Here is a 16253-nt window from a genome sequence, read left to right as displayed (position 1 = left end):
AATTAATATAGAGTTTTCCCCCCAAGCAGAGATGATAAAGAAAACAAACAGTGTAAGTAAGGAAAATCCAGGTGTTGACATTTGTTTTCAGTTTTGCCATAATAAAGTAGAATTAGTGCCACAGGTGGTAGTATATTTTTAACTATCTGGTTAGTCTGGCTGTGTTTAACATGTATGCTGTGTTTTAACACACACACACACACACACACACACACACACACACACACACACACACACACACACTTACCCTCATCTGCACAGCTGCCTGCTTTTTTTTCCCCAGGATAATAAACATGGGAAGGACTGACTCTGTAGTCTTTAGAGAATGACTCTACTGTTGTTTCCAGCTACAGCAAGTTTGCTGGCAAATATTCAAAATGAGCAACTCTTCCCATTTTCGCTAGCACTTTTTTTCTCCCTAAAGGAACTGGCTACTATTTTGTACCTTTCTGTTATTGAAAGGAACAGCATTTCACTGGCTAGCCTGAAACCAAAGGAGAAGTGCTTTCTTTTACAATGCAGAAGCCACAGAAGTTCTGAATCTGTTCTGTACTCCCGACTAATTTGGTGAACCTCACCATCTGCTGTATTTGTTGCAAAGAAAGACTGACCTTTTCTGTCTTTGTATTAGATGCAAGTAATTACTTGAATCAAAAGAAGTGTAAGCAGAGAGAACCTAACTTCAGTGTTTGCAGACTGGGTCTAATTTCCACAGGCAGAACAGTGAGCACTCCACACCACTTATTCTTTAAGTGGCAGGTATTTTACAATCTAACCAAACTCCCATCAATAAATATTTGAGTTCAGACATCCTCTCATATACCAAAAGCACAGTCTTTTTTGCAGTCCTTTACCATTTACCTGGCCTGGAAGCAGCACTGAACACCCTGTACCAAGATGATCAACACCAGGCTAAAGAGCACAGCTTTCTTTCCAGCTATGACCTATTATGCCCAATAACCATTATCTTCTATTATGGATCCAAGGTAAACACAACAAGCTGTCAATCACTAATTCCCTATTAACCCATGCAGTATAATGACTTTCATTTTTATATGCTTTCCTTTTCAGAGAATAATTATAAACTGAGATTTCTAGCTAACAAAAGCCTTGTAGCTTCCCTGAAACTGGAAACTTCAGAGCTTGTTAATACTGGAAGTGAGGCTAGTGCAAAGTTTGTGCTATGTAAATCAGTGCTGATGAGCACTTAACTAATCTGTTTACAAACCAGAGCCGCTGGGCAGGCCTCAGTGATTTTCTATCAAAGCAAAGTACCATTCTTTATGGGCATCTGGTTGTCCCTGAATAGGTAGTTTAAGTATATGCTCTTGCTTCAAAGAAAGATCAAAGGCTTTATTACTGCTAAATGAGTGCATTATTTCCACTTACTACTTTCTTGTTTGCAACGTGTTGTTAGCAGCACCATTGCAGGATAACCTCAAGATCTTCTTGTTTCTCTAAATGCACTAGTTCCTTACTAAATTCTTGTATACATTTTTAGAAGTTATGTAGCCTAAAACATGTCATTGATCACATAAACAGATAGGATAGCAAGACATTCATAAGTGAATCAAACACACTTATTCTACATTCTCTCAAGCAAATCCCGGGACGTCATTCTCCCCCTGGACTCGGCCTTAGTGAGGCCGCAGCTGGAGTACTGCGTCCAGTTTTGGGCTCCACAATTCAAAAAGGATGTGGAGAAGCTTGAGAGAGTCCAGAGAAGAGCCACGCGCATGATCAGAGGTCAGGGAAGCAGACCCTACGATGACAGGCTGAGAGCCCTGGGGCTCTTTAGCCTGGAAAAGCGCAGGCTCAGGGGTGATCTGATGGCCACCTACAAGTTTATCAGGGGTGACCACCAGTATCTGGGGGAACGTTTGTTCACCAGAGCGCCCCTAGGGATGATGAGGTCGAATGGTCACAAACTACTTCAAGATCGTTTCAGGCTGGACATAAGGAAGAATTTTTTTACTGTCCGAGCCCCCAAGGTCTGGAACAGCCTGCCACCGGAGGTTGTTCAAGCCCCTTCATTGAACACCTTCAAGATGAAACTGGATGCTTATCTTGCTGGGATCCTATGACCCCAGCTGACTTCCTGCCCTTTGGGCAGGGGGCTGGACTCGATGATCTTCCGAGGTCCCTTCCAGCCCTAATGTCTATGAAATCTATGAAATGCATAAATGAAGAAACAACAGAATAAATTGTGTACTCAAAAATCATTGCAAATTCTAAGATGTTTGGATGCAATCTAGTCATAAGAGGTCTGTTTCTCATTTCCCCTGCACGTTTAAAAGTTGCAATAAGAAAAAGATGTTTATAAATTATGGTGTAATTTTTTTTTTTTTTTTTTTTTTTTTTTTTTTTTTTTTAAACATAGGCTTCATTTCACCTTTGTACATGAAGAGGATTGTATGGAGCCTTTTCCCACCAGGTACAGAAAATAAAATTGTGCTGTGTACCTTTCCTAGCACCAGAAGTCCATGCATGATTTCTCACACCTTTCCATAGAAGGACTTTTCCTAAGTCTTTCTCCCCGAGTTGTTTGGCTCACTACTAACTCTACCTTGTTTCTTCTATGAAGAATGCCACATTCAGTGAATAATGGCTGCCACTACTGGACTATTCAGAGCATGTGCAAAAACAGGTAAAATCTAACATTATTTCCACACATGCTGGAGACCTACAGCTAGACCCGTCTCAGAAACAAAGGCTGGCTTTTCAGAAGGAAGTCCATAAGCATGTTCCAGGCAGCCAGGGCCAAGTCAGATAATGCTGCCAAAACTAGAGGCAGGGGGCTCCAAGGAGAATTTGGAAACACTGGTGTGAAATTTACTGCCTAAGTTTAAGTACCAGGTGGTACAGTATGGGGTAAGAACTGCTGCATGCTGCCAGAGCCCACCAGCAATATCTAAATATGCCTGTGGACAAAAAAGGGTCAGGCAAATTGCAAGTTCCTCTACCTTTCCATGTAACAGCAAACCTCCCCCAGTTCCCTAATGCCCCTTCATACAGTGCTAGACAGTTTCAGTGTTTTTCCTCCCAGCCTCTGTGAACAGAAATGTTGTCAGTGGGTGAAGGGAGGAGAGATGGAAAGGACTGAAGCTGGTCCATGAAGTGAGACAGACTGACACAGAGACACTGGATCTGAAGAGCAAACCTGCTTAGGCACAGAGATAGATGTGTGTGCTCAGTGACTGCAGTCCCTCTATGGGTGCAAGGGAGAATGGAACTGGACATTGCAGGAAGGCAGCCAGTAACCTCAGTCAGACCCCTTTACCTATTAGTTCTTATTATTTTCTCAGTTTAATTCTGGGGTTTTATATTTTGTTGACTCCACTACTTAGCTTTCGTGAGTTTGGCTGGTGGGTCCATATAGGGAGGTTGGCTGTCTCTATCCAAGACTGAATTTGCACTAGTGCAATCTAGTTTGGTATAAGGCCCTGACATAGGACAAGGATAACACGCCACAGCCTGAACCACCCCCACTTCCTCCCACTCCCCTTTCCCCACCCCCACCAAGCAACTGATACTGAAAGACAATCAAATGACTTTGCAGAGAGGACAATTTATTTGTATTAGCTCTTCAAGCAACTGGAGAGCAGTTTTGCTTGTTTTACTTAGCAGTTTTTTGTGCATCCTGGCAGGGGAAAATAACAATTATTATTGAGCACTGACAGCATATGCAGTACTGTACAAATACAATATGATGTAATGTAATACAATGTAATAACCACATTTAGACACATACCACACAGGTAGACAGCAGCAGCTCACAGAAATGAAGGAGCCTTTGACCCCAAAAAATTAGTTAAAAAACCCCACATAAACCAATTTCAAAGCCTCCTACCTATGGCCAATCCAGGGTTATTCAAGGTTGACTCAGACACAGGCCACAAAAAAGATGCCACAAAAATTCAAGCCCATCTTAAATCCACATATCTGCGACAATTCTTGAGTAGAAGCGACTCTTTTTTGGTACTCTCACTTCTTGGGGACCTTTATGCTGGCTTTGCAAGTACCATAATAAGAGGACATCAAGAGAGTTTAAAATGACACTTACAGTAACATGCGGCAGTCCTAAATCTGCAAGACAGTTATACACAGACATGGCCAAGGCACTGAAAAACCTCAGCCAAATGACATTTATTATATAATAGGAAAAAAAGGTACCTGGCCAAACATACACCAGTACACACAGAGGCATGGGAATAAAGAAATGTGACATGGAGACAGCAAAACTAAAGGACAGTGGCTAAAGATAGGGTGATGTAGAAGTTAAGAGGACAGTATGTATAGAGCTGAGCTGCTTTCAATTAAACTGCATGACCTAGATTTGTGTTTTACTCTGTTTGTACAGTGTCTAGGACAGTAAAGCCCCGATTCTGAATGGAACCTCTAAGTGTTACCATTATACTTGGAATAGTAATTCTGGGACATTGGCCAGCCTGGATTCATTACACAACAATTTTGCAAGCAAGATCATGGAAGCTCTAAGGGCATTTCAATACTGTAATCTGGTTAGGTGGGGCTAATGAGGGTACCACTAAGAATTTAGCTGAGGCAGCATAGATCGTAATGCCAGTGAAAAAGAAAAATCTATGTCCAGCAGCTTGGGTAGGTTGCTGCTATGGTGGTTGAGCTACCCAATTGCAAGCTAGTTTGGAAATGTCTATACAAGTAGTCCTCAACCTTTTGGCCCCCCAGACCAGATGAGTGGCAAGAGGCTGGCCTGCAGGTTGAATGAAGTCCCTACCTAGCCACACATGTCAGGTTTGGGCTCTGGCACCCCTGTGCAGCCTCATGTGCCAGGACTGGGTCCAGTGCACAGGGCCACTTGATCTGGCCAGTGGAGTTACCTACAGGGCAGGAAATTTGGCAGCAGGTGAGTGGCCACTGTTTCCCAGGTGCCAAATTTTTGGACCCAGGGGGAGCCCAGTGTGGCAAATGACACAGCTCCAGGCTACACCCCTGGTCTACACTACACTGCCAATACAACCAGCAGCACACATAGCCTAAGCCCTTTGGAAAAATGCCAGAGAACTAAGCAGGTAGACCATGATATTCAACCCAAGAACTTGAAAGTACCACCCTCTGGGCTTCTCTGTGCCATCAATGGGCCATTTGCAAAGTACAGCACATGGACTCCATGTATGCTTCACCTGAAAATGGATGCAATATAGCTGCCTTAGTGCAGCGCTTGGGGCATGCCAATAAGCATACCCAAAACAGAAAGCTGAGTGCGCATGTCCAGAGCTGACTTCAGGAAGCACACTCTTTTGTACTACAACATGAACAGAGGAAGTCTTCTGTGTCTTGTTGCAGTGTTCCCTAGAGCAGTCCTTGACAATGTAGACATGCTCTCTGGATTACTTACTTAGTTCAGCTGCCTGCCAAGACATGCACCTTAATTAGCTGTCAGGCTTCTAAAGGCATCAACATTATAAATGCATGTAAGACCAACAACAGGTGTTTCTGCTAGTACATAATAAAAGTCTGTCTTTAAGGAAAATGTTGTCCCAGCACAAAGTCTGCTCAGGCCAAATTTCATATCTGATAATTATATTTTTCTTACCTAGGTTCTCCTCTGCAGTTACAACTAGGTAGAATATGTTTCATTTGTCAGGGTTGCTATGCACTGTACCAATTGCTGCATTATGCTCCCAAGATAGCTGCATTTCAGTTGTCAGTGAACTAATTCTGCATAATAGTTAGTGAATAAAGTGCTTTGAGATCTTTTGAAATCAACGCAGTATATAAAATATGAGACAGCATGCTAATGTTTCCAGATCAAGGTAATAACTATTTTACCCTGTAGTAGCCTCCTTGAGGTACTTTGCCAGTGAGGTTTTATTTATTTATTTGTTGGCAAACTAGATACACTAAATCACAAAACTAAACAAGCAAGAAGAAAGCATCTCTGCTAGCTGAAATAGGCTGTAGCCTATAACAGCTTACGCCTTTCTGAATGAGTTAGTCTTTACAGTGCCACCCTGCCCTGCCTTCTGCCTGACCCTTAAGAAGAATGAAGTCTCCAGGTCAGGATTAATGTTAATAGGGAAATAGTGGGGCTGGAGGTGCAACCAGGAAAAGCGTCAAACTGCTTTTAATTATGCAGTAGCTACATTAAGAAATATGGGGCCTGGTCCTGTTCTGTATATTACATACTTAAGTAGCAACAACATGCAATTCTATTCCACCCTGCTTGGGTTCCTGAAAAAAGTGAGTACAAATGCATGTTTCTCCAGCTCATTGCTTTTTCAGGATTTTCTTGTAAGCCAATGGTTCTCAACCTTTTTAGACTTGTAACAGCCCTCAGAAAATGCCAGCTTTGTTTTTACTCATTTTTTGACTACAGAAAAATAATAGACCAATTCTCTTGCAAAGAACTCAGAAAGATCACAACAGGTGATAATGTTTTAGACATTATGAATTCCTATTTGAGATCTCTGGGTTTATTTTGTGAATCGTGCTTGTGCACCTAACAGTGCTAACACTGTGTGGCACCCCATGGTACCCTTGAAAAGATCTCAAGGTACCCCAGAGTGCCATAACACTGGTTGAGAAACACTATTCTAAGCTAAGATAAAGGCATGTTACAAAAGTAAGCACATTAACATTTTCTTTTTAAATTTGACTTCAACAAGGTGCAATAGGATCATACTTTGGCACCTAATAGGTGGAAATAGGATTAGGCTCCTATCCTTACTTTGAAGTTATTTATAGGTTTCAATCTACCATGAATATGCACTGAATGAACCCCCTGGCGAATGTACATCTAGGTCAAGATTTAAAAATCTTAAATCTATTCAATCTACTAGCTACATAAAATAATTCATTCTCCATCAGCCTGACAGTACCAGCAAAATTTACATAGTTCCTTATTTAAAAAATTCACACAACTGTACCAGTGAGACTGGAGACTTGGCAGGCTGTGACAAATAAACTATATGAAAGCGACAAATCTTTCCAAACTTCAGGATATCAGCAAAATTTAAGAGATTGGTTATACATCTGTTATGTTGTTACATTTAAAAGCAGGGAAAGTCTTAACTGTTGTAGGTACAAGGCTATCAGAATAAGAGTATTTATTCTAATGTGTGGGTACTTAACTAAATTAATCCTCGTGTTGTGTAACAGCTTTTTAGTTTCACATGGTTTATACTATCCCCTGAAGCTTCTGTTGGTTTTAAGAATCTGATCAGCCCCCGAAATCCTGGCTCTGTCCTTGAATTTTAATCACACCATAAGACACCCATGCCCACCTCAGCAGAGGTGTTTAAAATCTCCCCAGGAGGCAACTTCCTGTCTTAATACAATGTTACCAAGTTTCTTTTATCAATCTTAAGTCTCCCTTCCCCCTTTTTAATGCAGGGATTCATGGGTCAAACAAACTTCCTGTAGAGAAGTGAGGGAAAGTGTCAGTCAAAGCTCTGAGGGACAAAAAAGAAGGCAGGAGGAAACAGGTAGTAAGCCAAGTAATCAAGTTGTCCACCACAGGGGCATTTCTGGGGAGTTGCAGAACCTTATTTCCTCAGCCTTGCACATCAAAATGGTAAAGTAAAGGAAATACTGATAACATCTTGTGTACTAGTACAGTAAATAGAAGACAAGCTTTCTTTCCTCCATGGCCAATGCCTGACATTATGAGAGGCCTTTAAAAAAAAAAAAAAATCAGAAGAAAATCCTGGCACTGCTGGAATTAATGGGATTTTTTTTTTGCCACCAACTCTGACAGACCCTGAAATTTACCCAACACCTTTACATATTTCCTTTTGTTCAGAATACCTTTTCTTCCTACAAGGGCATCTAAAGATGCAAATAAAACTATGGAGTAGTACCCTGTTCCGTTTCTGAATAGAAAAGCTTCTCCTGTTAAGCAACTGTTTTCTGACCATCATTTAAAGACATGTTGCATTGCGTAATAAATAAGGGAAGGCTGCTTTGGATACACTTTTCTAAAGCAAAAAAAAAAAAAAAAGTCTTAGCTTTATTGGGTTCCAGTGTTCTGTTTATCAATAATGCATTCCCAGTCTGAGCGAGTATGATGGGAGGAACACTTTAATATTCAAACTAGTTTAAAAGAAGTTCCTTTAAAATTTCCCTTTGAGACATTTACAAAAATACACAGCTAATTTATCGTACCTAATGTGTGTGTATGTTCTGAGAGGTCATTAGCACAGAAATTTGACAGTTTACCACTTTTCTGTTTTAAACTGACAAATTACAGGTTTTAACGCTTGCTATTTTGCAGAGACAATAATTTAGTACTTTAAACTTGAGTGCAGTAGGAATTTATCCCCCTGCTTGAGGCTTTACAATTTTACAGCTATTGTATATAATTCTAGCATGAATACCACTGTATCCATCTTTTTAAAAAGCTATTTATCTATCTAATAATACAATATTCCCTTATAGAAATAGCAAAAATATGCATTCTAAAATAAACTGTACTAGATGTATAACTGGTAGTTCTTGCCATAATGAGACCCTTTTTAAAGTTGTTCATAACCTTGTCAAATTAACTGGTTGGACTAGGATTTTACCTGCTGGCTATCTGCCTCCAGCTGATTTCTTTTTGGAAAATTTAATCTAAATTGTTTCAGCCTTTTCCGAAAATAAGTCTTAGAGAAAAATTTGCAGAATGTAGGCAACCTTTCCTTTGAATCGTTTTAAGACCCCCATAGCTTTGCAGTAGAAACTCTGGACATGTTTTGTGTTGCCTCTGTAAAAATCTGTCCATATTTCCTTGTTAAAAGCCTTTGTGGGAGAGAAAGAAAGTTGTTTGCACATGCTCAGGGGCTGCCTTGGTCTTAGCAGCTTACAAACTCCAAAAAGATATTCTGAATAACCTTGCTGAGTGTGCTTCACCTCAATGCTAAATAGTGTGCAATAGTCTTTGCAAATGCCATCCTCACAGAGCAACTAAGAATGCTTTTACCAACCCAGGACTATGGGACATTCCAGACATTCTCTTTAAAGATTGCCCTCAGTGCTTCAGGCTGAGCTAGGGTAGTGTCTTGGGGTTTTTTTGCTTCCTCATTAGCTCCCCTGCTGGGCATCAAGATAGCATGAAGGAGAATCAGCCATGCGATTCATATGTAGCAGAGGTACAAACCGGATTACAGTCTTGCTATAATCCCTTGCTTCATTCAACACACCTTTCACCTGTGGTAGCCAATGTGTTTCCAGTAATATTATGCCTATCTATACTAGTGATGAACTAAAGACCCTTAATAACCCAGAGCTCTATTTTGGTACCAAAGCATAGGAACATATAAACAAGTTATCATGAGACAAGCTAGAGTGTAAATATATATATTATGACAGCTACTCCATGGTAACTAGGTACATGCATGCTCTTACAGCATAGTAAATGCAAGGTAACTTTCTCCTCAGTTAAAGTACAGTAAGAACATGCGGACAGGCCACTACTATGGAGCATCAGAAGTTATATAAGTTCATACCCAACCTCAGCTTCCAGTGACTTGTTCATGTGACCATACTCCAAAAATCATCTTTTAAAGGCAAGTAAGTTACCAGTATTATTTGAAGTTATGTATGATGTTGTGAAAAAGTACAAATCAGTGTCCACTATCAATTCGTTTTCAGAGAATTCTCCATACGCATATGCTGCTAACCCATGCTCACAATTGTATTAATTGCATATACATATTAAATGGGCAACTGTACCCATAAAATGTGGAAAGTATTCTTATGAAATACATACCTGACCATTAAGTCCCCAGTTCAACAAATATTTATGCACCTGAGAAGTTCCACCGAGGTCCGCACGCACATACATAAAATATAGCATGTGTGAGCCCTTGAAAGTTCAGGGATCAGGGAATGCTTTGAGAAATGAATATCCAAATATGCCACTTTACACATTTCATAAGAAGAGCTATTCAATGCTTATGCAGGATGCTTTATGAAAAATCTAGTACAAGATTGCATTAAAAACCCACAAGCAACTTTATAGCAGGCATTTAGCAGCACAGATTTTTATTTGACTTCAAAATAATGGGATTTATTTAGATTTATAATATTGCAGTAGTTACTTAAAGCAAATGTACATTAGAATTTTTAGTAGGTGCTATTTATCAATTTTGAAAATGTGCAATAGGGTATAAGAAAATATAAAATTGGGTTAGCAAAGTATAATAATGGAGCTTTACAAGATAGGCATACATACCATGTTATTTGAACTAAGTCTATCAGTTAAATATTTTGTAACAGCTTTCCACTTACACTCACCGAGAAGTTAAAATCAGGAACACTAATACAAAGGAGAACTCAACCCACTTTTAAGACTAAAAGCTAGTATATTTAAGAAAAAGTGGGAGGGAAATCCATCTCAGATGCATTTCTTCCTTGTTAGGGTTTTCCCTTTTTCCACAAAGAACTTCATTTTTATTAGGAACTAATGAAAGCCAGTTTATCAGCAACACTGGCCACCAAATGTCATTCCTTTTACTATATAAGAGTCAGTTTAACTACCTTGTACAACTAATAGCCATTATGTCAGGTGTTTTATATGCAAAGAATTAGGTACTTAATAAAAAGTATTTGCTTGTGAAAATCTTACCATGCTTCTTAAAAAACTGTTACTGTGTAGCCAAAACAAACAACCCCTTTTTCCACCAATCAAATGATGCAAAATCCTGGAGTTTGCTGTGACCTGGACAACCAAAAGCAGAGAGATCTGCATGGGATCGGGATCATGACTTGTGACCACTGACTAAACCCAAATATTTCTCAAATGAGCTACAAGAAGGTTCCCAAAAAAGCGTTTGGTTTGTAATAGTGTCCGTTGCTTAAAAACAGCTCACAAGTTCTCCTCCTCACGTAAAAACTGGAACACGGCTGAGAAGTCTTTCAGGGCATAGCCCTTTGCACACATCATCCTGTAGATCTGATGTGCTAGAGATCCCAGGGGGACTGGTGTCTTAGTGTTGGTAGCAGAAATCTGTGCCAGGCCAAGATCCTGAAAATAAAAAGAAGGGGAAAACAAGGATGTAAACAGCATGCGAGTATGATCAGTTTACCCTCCATTGTACAGAGAAATCAACTGCCAGCAAAATGTAGTACTAATGCCCTGGGAAAAAATGAATCAGCCACTCAGTGTTTTTCAATGGCACTGGAATTCATTGTGTAAAGCACGAAACCTCCTCCAGGACAACTAGAACATTATAAGATTCTAGGCCTCTGTGCACTCTGCTAAGACTCTAGGCTTCTATGCACACTGACAGCAAGACACAACACGATGTATTATTTTTCCTTCTACAAATCTCTTTGAAGTACAAACCCTATCTAAGCCATTCACTTAAACATTTAACATTGGTTTCAGAACACAAACTATTTCTATGCTTGGGGTATAGGGAACGTATTCTTCTTAAAAGTAAAATTAAATGAAGATGTTTTAGCTAATGTGACTTCAGAAGAAACACAAATCAAAATAATCTTTTTGGATTCATAAAGAGACTTCTAGAAAACATATTCCAAGGTTTGAAAGGTTACGTGTTCAGTCTGAAAAGTACTGCAGTCTAAACCAGCGGTTCTCAACCTTTTTGGACTCAAGGCACCCATTGGAAAATGCCAGATCTTAGTTTTCACTCAATTTTTAAATACAGGAAATTAAGAGAGTGCTCAAAAGAACTCAGAAAGACCACATAGTGTCAGATTGTTTTTAACACTATCAATTCCTATTTGAAAACTCTGGGTTTTCTTGTGAATCATGTTTGCACACCTAACAGTGCTAACATTGTGTGGCACCTCATGGCATCCTCGATAACATCTCAAGGCACCCCAGGCTGCCATGGCATCCCAGTTGAGCCTCACTGGTCTAAACATTTCCTAAAGATGTGTTCATAAAGAGGGGACTTCTTAAAAGCAGACATTCATTTTAAAGCTTCAAAATCACCTTAAAGAAAGTAGGATTTTTGTGGACGATACCGTTCATTGGATAGCCTGCGTGGTTGAGATAAGTTGGATAAGCTTTTTAATGCAAGACATTCTGCATCAGGTCTTAAAATAACTAATTTCTGATAAAGTTGTAAAATCAAGTCATGTGTTTAAGAACCATGAAGGATGACAATGACTTTTCCTAACAATGAAGATGAGTGGTGCATTTTTTTTATACTAAGAGAAATAACACAAAATATAACCGACAGTCTGGCTGAAACAAGTTGGTATGGACACTCCCACTAGTAATAAGTTACAGAATCAATGGGGCCACCAGGTCCTAGCACCTTCCTCCCCCCCATATCACTTTTATTTCAGTAAAATATTGCTAATAAGGTGCTAATAAAATTATATAGACACAGAAAGGGAAAGACCAAGAAGAGTGTCAGAGTTTTTGATTAGTGTGAATGAATTTAAATCAGCAGGGCCTGATGAATTTCATCCAAGGTGCTGAAGGAATTGGCAGAAGAGATCTTGGAGCCCTTAGAAATAATATTTATAAAGTTGTGGGAGACAGGCAAGATTCCAGGTGATGGAAAAAGGACCAACATAATGCTTACCTTTTAAAAAAGGCAAAAAGGAGGGGAATTATAGACTGCTCAGCCTGACTTCAGTATCCAGGAAGCTACTGGGGCAAATTAAAACAAAGACAGTTTGTAAACCCTGAGATGAAGTAAGGTTGATCGCTTGCAGCCTGCTTGGATTTGTTAAGAATAAATCATTCCAAACCAATTTGATCTCATTCTTTGACATGACGAAGTAACTAGTGAGGTGGATAAGGGGAATGCAGTGGACATGGGATACTTTATCAAAAGCCTTACTACAGTTCAAGTCCCAAATCACATTCTCATAAACAAATTGGACATGTGTGGGCTAGATAAAATTACTGCAGGGTGAACTGATAACTAGCTCAATAGCCACACATAAAGAGCAATTAAAAAAGGATCAATGTTGGAATGGCAAGGGTCTTCAACAGGCGTTCCACAGGGGTCTCTCCAAGGTCCAGTGCCATTTAACATGGTTATTAATTATTTAGTTGCTGGAACAGAGATCAAGCTTGCAGATTACACAAAACTGGAAAGCATTACAAAACTAGTTTAGAGGACAGGAGTAGAATTCATAAGGGCCTTGACAATCTGGAAAGATCAACAGGATCGAGTTCAATGCAGACAAACCTAACGTGCTGCACCTAGGGAAAAATAATCAAAAGGACAAACAGAAGAGGGAATACGACTGCTGATTTATACTGAGACTGTAATCCAGCAAACCCCTAGATGCTTCCCAGCAGTGCTACCACCAAGGCAATGTGACAATCTGAAAAACAACAAATGCAATTTTGGGCTGCCTCAGTAGGGGTATTAGGTATAAGACACAAAAGGTGACAATACCAGTCTATTTGGTGCTAACTAAGCCTCCTCTAGAGTATTATGTGTAGTTCTGGATTCCATATTTTAAGCAGGATATAGAGAAGTTGGAGAGGGTTGGGAAGGGGGTGACAATGATAAAGGGGTCAGAAGGCACACCATATGAGAAAAGGTAGTGAGAACTTAACATATTTAGTTTGGAGAACAGGCACGTAGGAGGGGGACATGACAGCAGTCTCCGAATATGTGAAAAATTGCCATAAAGAAGAGGGAGAACAACTATTCTCTCTCACCACAGAGCGCACCCGCCTGGTCTCGTATAGGCGCTCTCTAGCGACCTTAGAGCACAAACCCAGATCTGGCTGTGGAGTGTGTCCCCGGGACCTGTGCGTTGGATCGCATTCACCCCTGAGGGAAGCCCTGACCATCGCCTGCCACGACTTGATCTTCTTTTCTTCAGTGCTGGGGCCCCCCTGGCGGATTCTCGCAGACCGGGTGCTGCCCTTTGTGGGCGTTCTTGGGGCTCCACCTCCCCTATACCCCAGCCATACACCAGCCCTCAGGACAACCAGATGATGAGTCGTTGGCTTGTCCCTTTGATGTTCTCGCCTGCTCTCTTCTCTCCTTGCCCGTCCCTCGATGCCCCTTTATCCTGGATGACTGTGGGGTGTGGGACCATCCTCGTCTCTGTGTCTGCTCTCCCTCTGAGGTGTTGCGATCCATTGTGCTGCCTCAGCTCTTCCCCTTAACCTGGGGTCACTTGGAGGATCCTTCCCCGGTCTGGGCTCTGTGCGCCCTCCAAAAGTAACAAATAAAAGAAAGGAGAAGAAAAGAATAGTCGGGGCATGGGCCTCAGCCCACCCCACTCATGGATGTGGCATCTGTAGTCCTTGGGATCCCTCAATTCCATTCTCCTTGGCCCGGCTGTCCTGCCTAGCCGGGCAGGTACTTCTTTTAATGGAGCTGGGACCCCTCCTGTGTGCCCCCGTCTGGCCCCCTGCTGAGCTGCCGACACTGCCGAGGCGCAGCCCAGGGAGCAGCTTCACCTTCTGGCTCCAGCGCGGCTTCCCCCGCTTCCATTTCCCCGCTGCCAGCTTTTAAATCAGCTGGGTGGCAGTTTTTGATGATATCATCTGCCGACGCCTTTCCCAGCCATCAATAAAAGTGGCTGATGAACCGCATCAGCAGCCCTTCTCGGCACCGCTCTGCTTCTTCTGTAAACAGTAAGTGTGCCCTCTTTTCATTTCTTTCTTCAGGCAGGTCAACCCTGCCTTGGGTCCCACCACGGAAGGATGCTTCAGGGCCTCTGCTTGTGTCCCCCTGGGACACAGAGAGCAGAACACAAAACAATGGCTTTAAATTGCAGTAAAACAGATTTAGCAGGAAAAGCTTCCTTACTGTTAGAACAGCAAGGCAGTAGAATAATCTGCCCAGGAAAGTTGTGGAATCTTTGCACTTGTTTAGGGGGTTGGACCAGGTGACTCCTGAAATCCCTGCCAACCCCCTGACTCTATGATCATATGAAAAAAAGACATCACCCTTAGTAGCAAGAGCACAGGATTGGGATTCAAAGTTCTGAATTCTATTCCTGCCTCTGCTACTGACTTAATGTGACAGCTGCAAGTTTCCTTTTTTATATCTGATGACTCAAGTATAATGGCATTTATACTCTTCAAACCCTCAAACCTAGTTTTTAATCTCTTGTGATGAATACCAAAGTTTACACTGAAGGGCACAATGGATTTCAACCACTGTTCTCACTTGGGGATGAATTATAATTTGCATTAAACCAGGTAGGACATCTTTAAATGCCATCAAAATCCCTGCCCACAGGGAAAGCTTGTTTGTTTTTTGCTTCCTGGCATTTTGGATGGAAGAGCTGGAAATTACAGACCGATTCTCTTAACTAATATCATCAAGTTGGACAGTCTTTTTTACAGTATTTCCATGTTCTACAAAAAAATATGATTTCCTTTGACAAGCTCCAATTGCTTTGCACGCTTTGTAATTTCCTGTGTCTTCTGTTTTGGTCAACCTGGCATTGTTAGTATCATGGCTAACAATGTACTGAAAATGGTCCTAACTCAAAAAAGAAAATTGTAGTGATACAACCTTTTATATGGATGGGCATTAATGTAGATAGGCTCCCAAATCCTTGAGAACACATTTACTAATCTCAATTATTCCAATCCTATGAATTCTAAGGACTCACTCTTTTTCATAGGCAGAACATTCATAAAAACTCATCATGACCACTTGCTTGAACAAGTACCTGCTTGAAAAAATTGCCAGAAACACAGACTGCTAATTGTTGAAAATGTATACATACCTAGGACAAAGTCAAGCAAAAGGCCATATGACTCCAAAATAGATAGACACTTTTGACCCAGTTGTGTAAGAACTCAGAGGAACAGCTTTGCTGCTCTTTCCAACAATACGTGATTCCCTGAGCTCTGAAGTAGCACGAATGCTGTTAAAGAACAATGCAACTGTAAAAGTGTATGATAATTTTCAGCTCATAAGATTCACAGCACCTCTCCCGTAGCTGCTTGATATTCCCTGAACACCCACACTCCCTTTCACTAAACAGCACGTAACAATGTGCAAGTCTTCTGAAAAAGTGTCTGCCAGCAAATACACTCTTTTCTTGTCCAGTCTTTGGCAAAAGCAGTCCTAGCCATCAGACCTATAAGCACTATTTTTCCTCTAGCAGTTTAGTTCAGCAGCTCTCATAAAGGGTTACACCCAAATATGTCAGCCGGTGTCACAGTCCTGTCCAGTGAGTATGTCTACACGTGCATGTCATGCATCACCAGTTTATTCACAGTGAGTAAATGGTCCCAGACATGTATCTACATGTGCAGGGAAGTGGGAGCAGATTTGCTGCAATCTCCTCCTGCTTCCCAGGGCCCTGCAATGGACCTT

General features: G+C 41.0%; 1 protein-coding gene across 3 annotated transcripts in view; it reads right to left on the bottom strand.

Moving 5' to 3' along the window:
* Positions 1 to 3548: 3548 nt before the first annotated feature.
* HIBADH (3-hydroxyisobutyrate dehydrogenase) overlaps positions 3549 to 16253 on the bottom strand; it is a 129551-nt gene continuing 116846 nt past the window's right edge. The window contains exons 8-9 of one of the 3 annotated variants that reach the window (XR_009462604.1): positions 12525 to 12589; positions 10901 to 10987 (exon numbers count right to left, since the gene is read on the bottom strand). Coding sequence is in view for 2 of the 3 variants with exons in the window: in XM_006272854.4 (XP_006272916.1) it covers positions 10829 to 10987 (159 nt within the window). In the remaining variant the exon portion in view is untranslated. Of the gene's footprint in view, positions 10988 to 12524; positions 12593 to 16253 lie in introns of those variants that run through there. The other 2 variants (XM_006272854.4, XM_059728892.1) reach the window with 2 other exon arrangements.

Source organism: Alligator mississippiensis, chromosome 5, assembly GCF_030867095.1.
Source record: "Alligator mississippiensis isolate rAllMis1 chromosome 5, rAllMis1, whole genome shotgun sequence".
Classification (NCBI taxonomy): domain Eukaryota; kingdom Metazoa; phylum Chordata; order Crocodylia; family Alligatoridae; genus Alligator; species Alligator mississippiensis.
The sequence above is the reverse complement of the archived record's forward strand: the minus strand, read 5'-3'. Positions and strand labels throughout refer to the sequence as shown.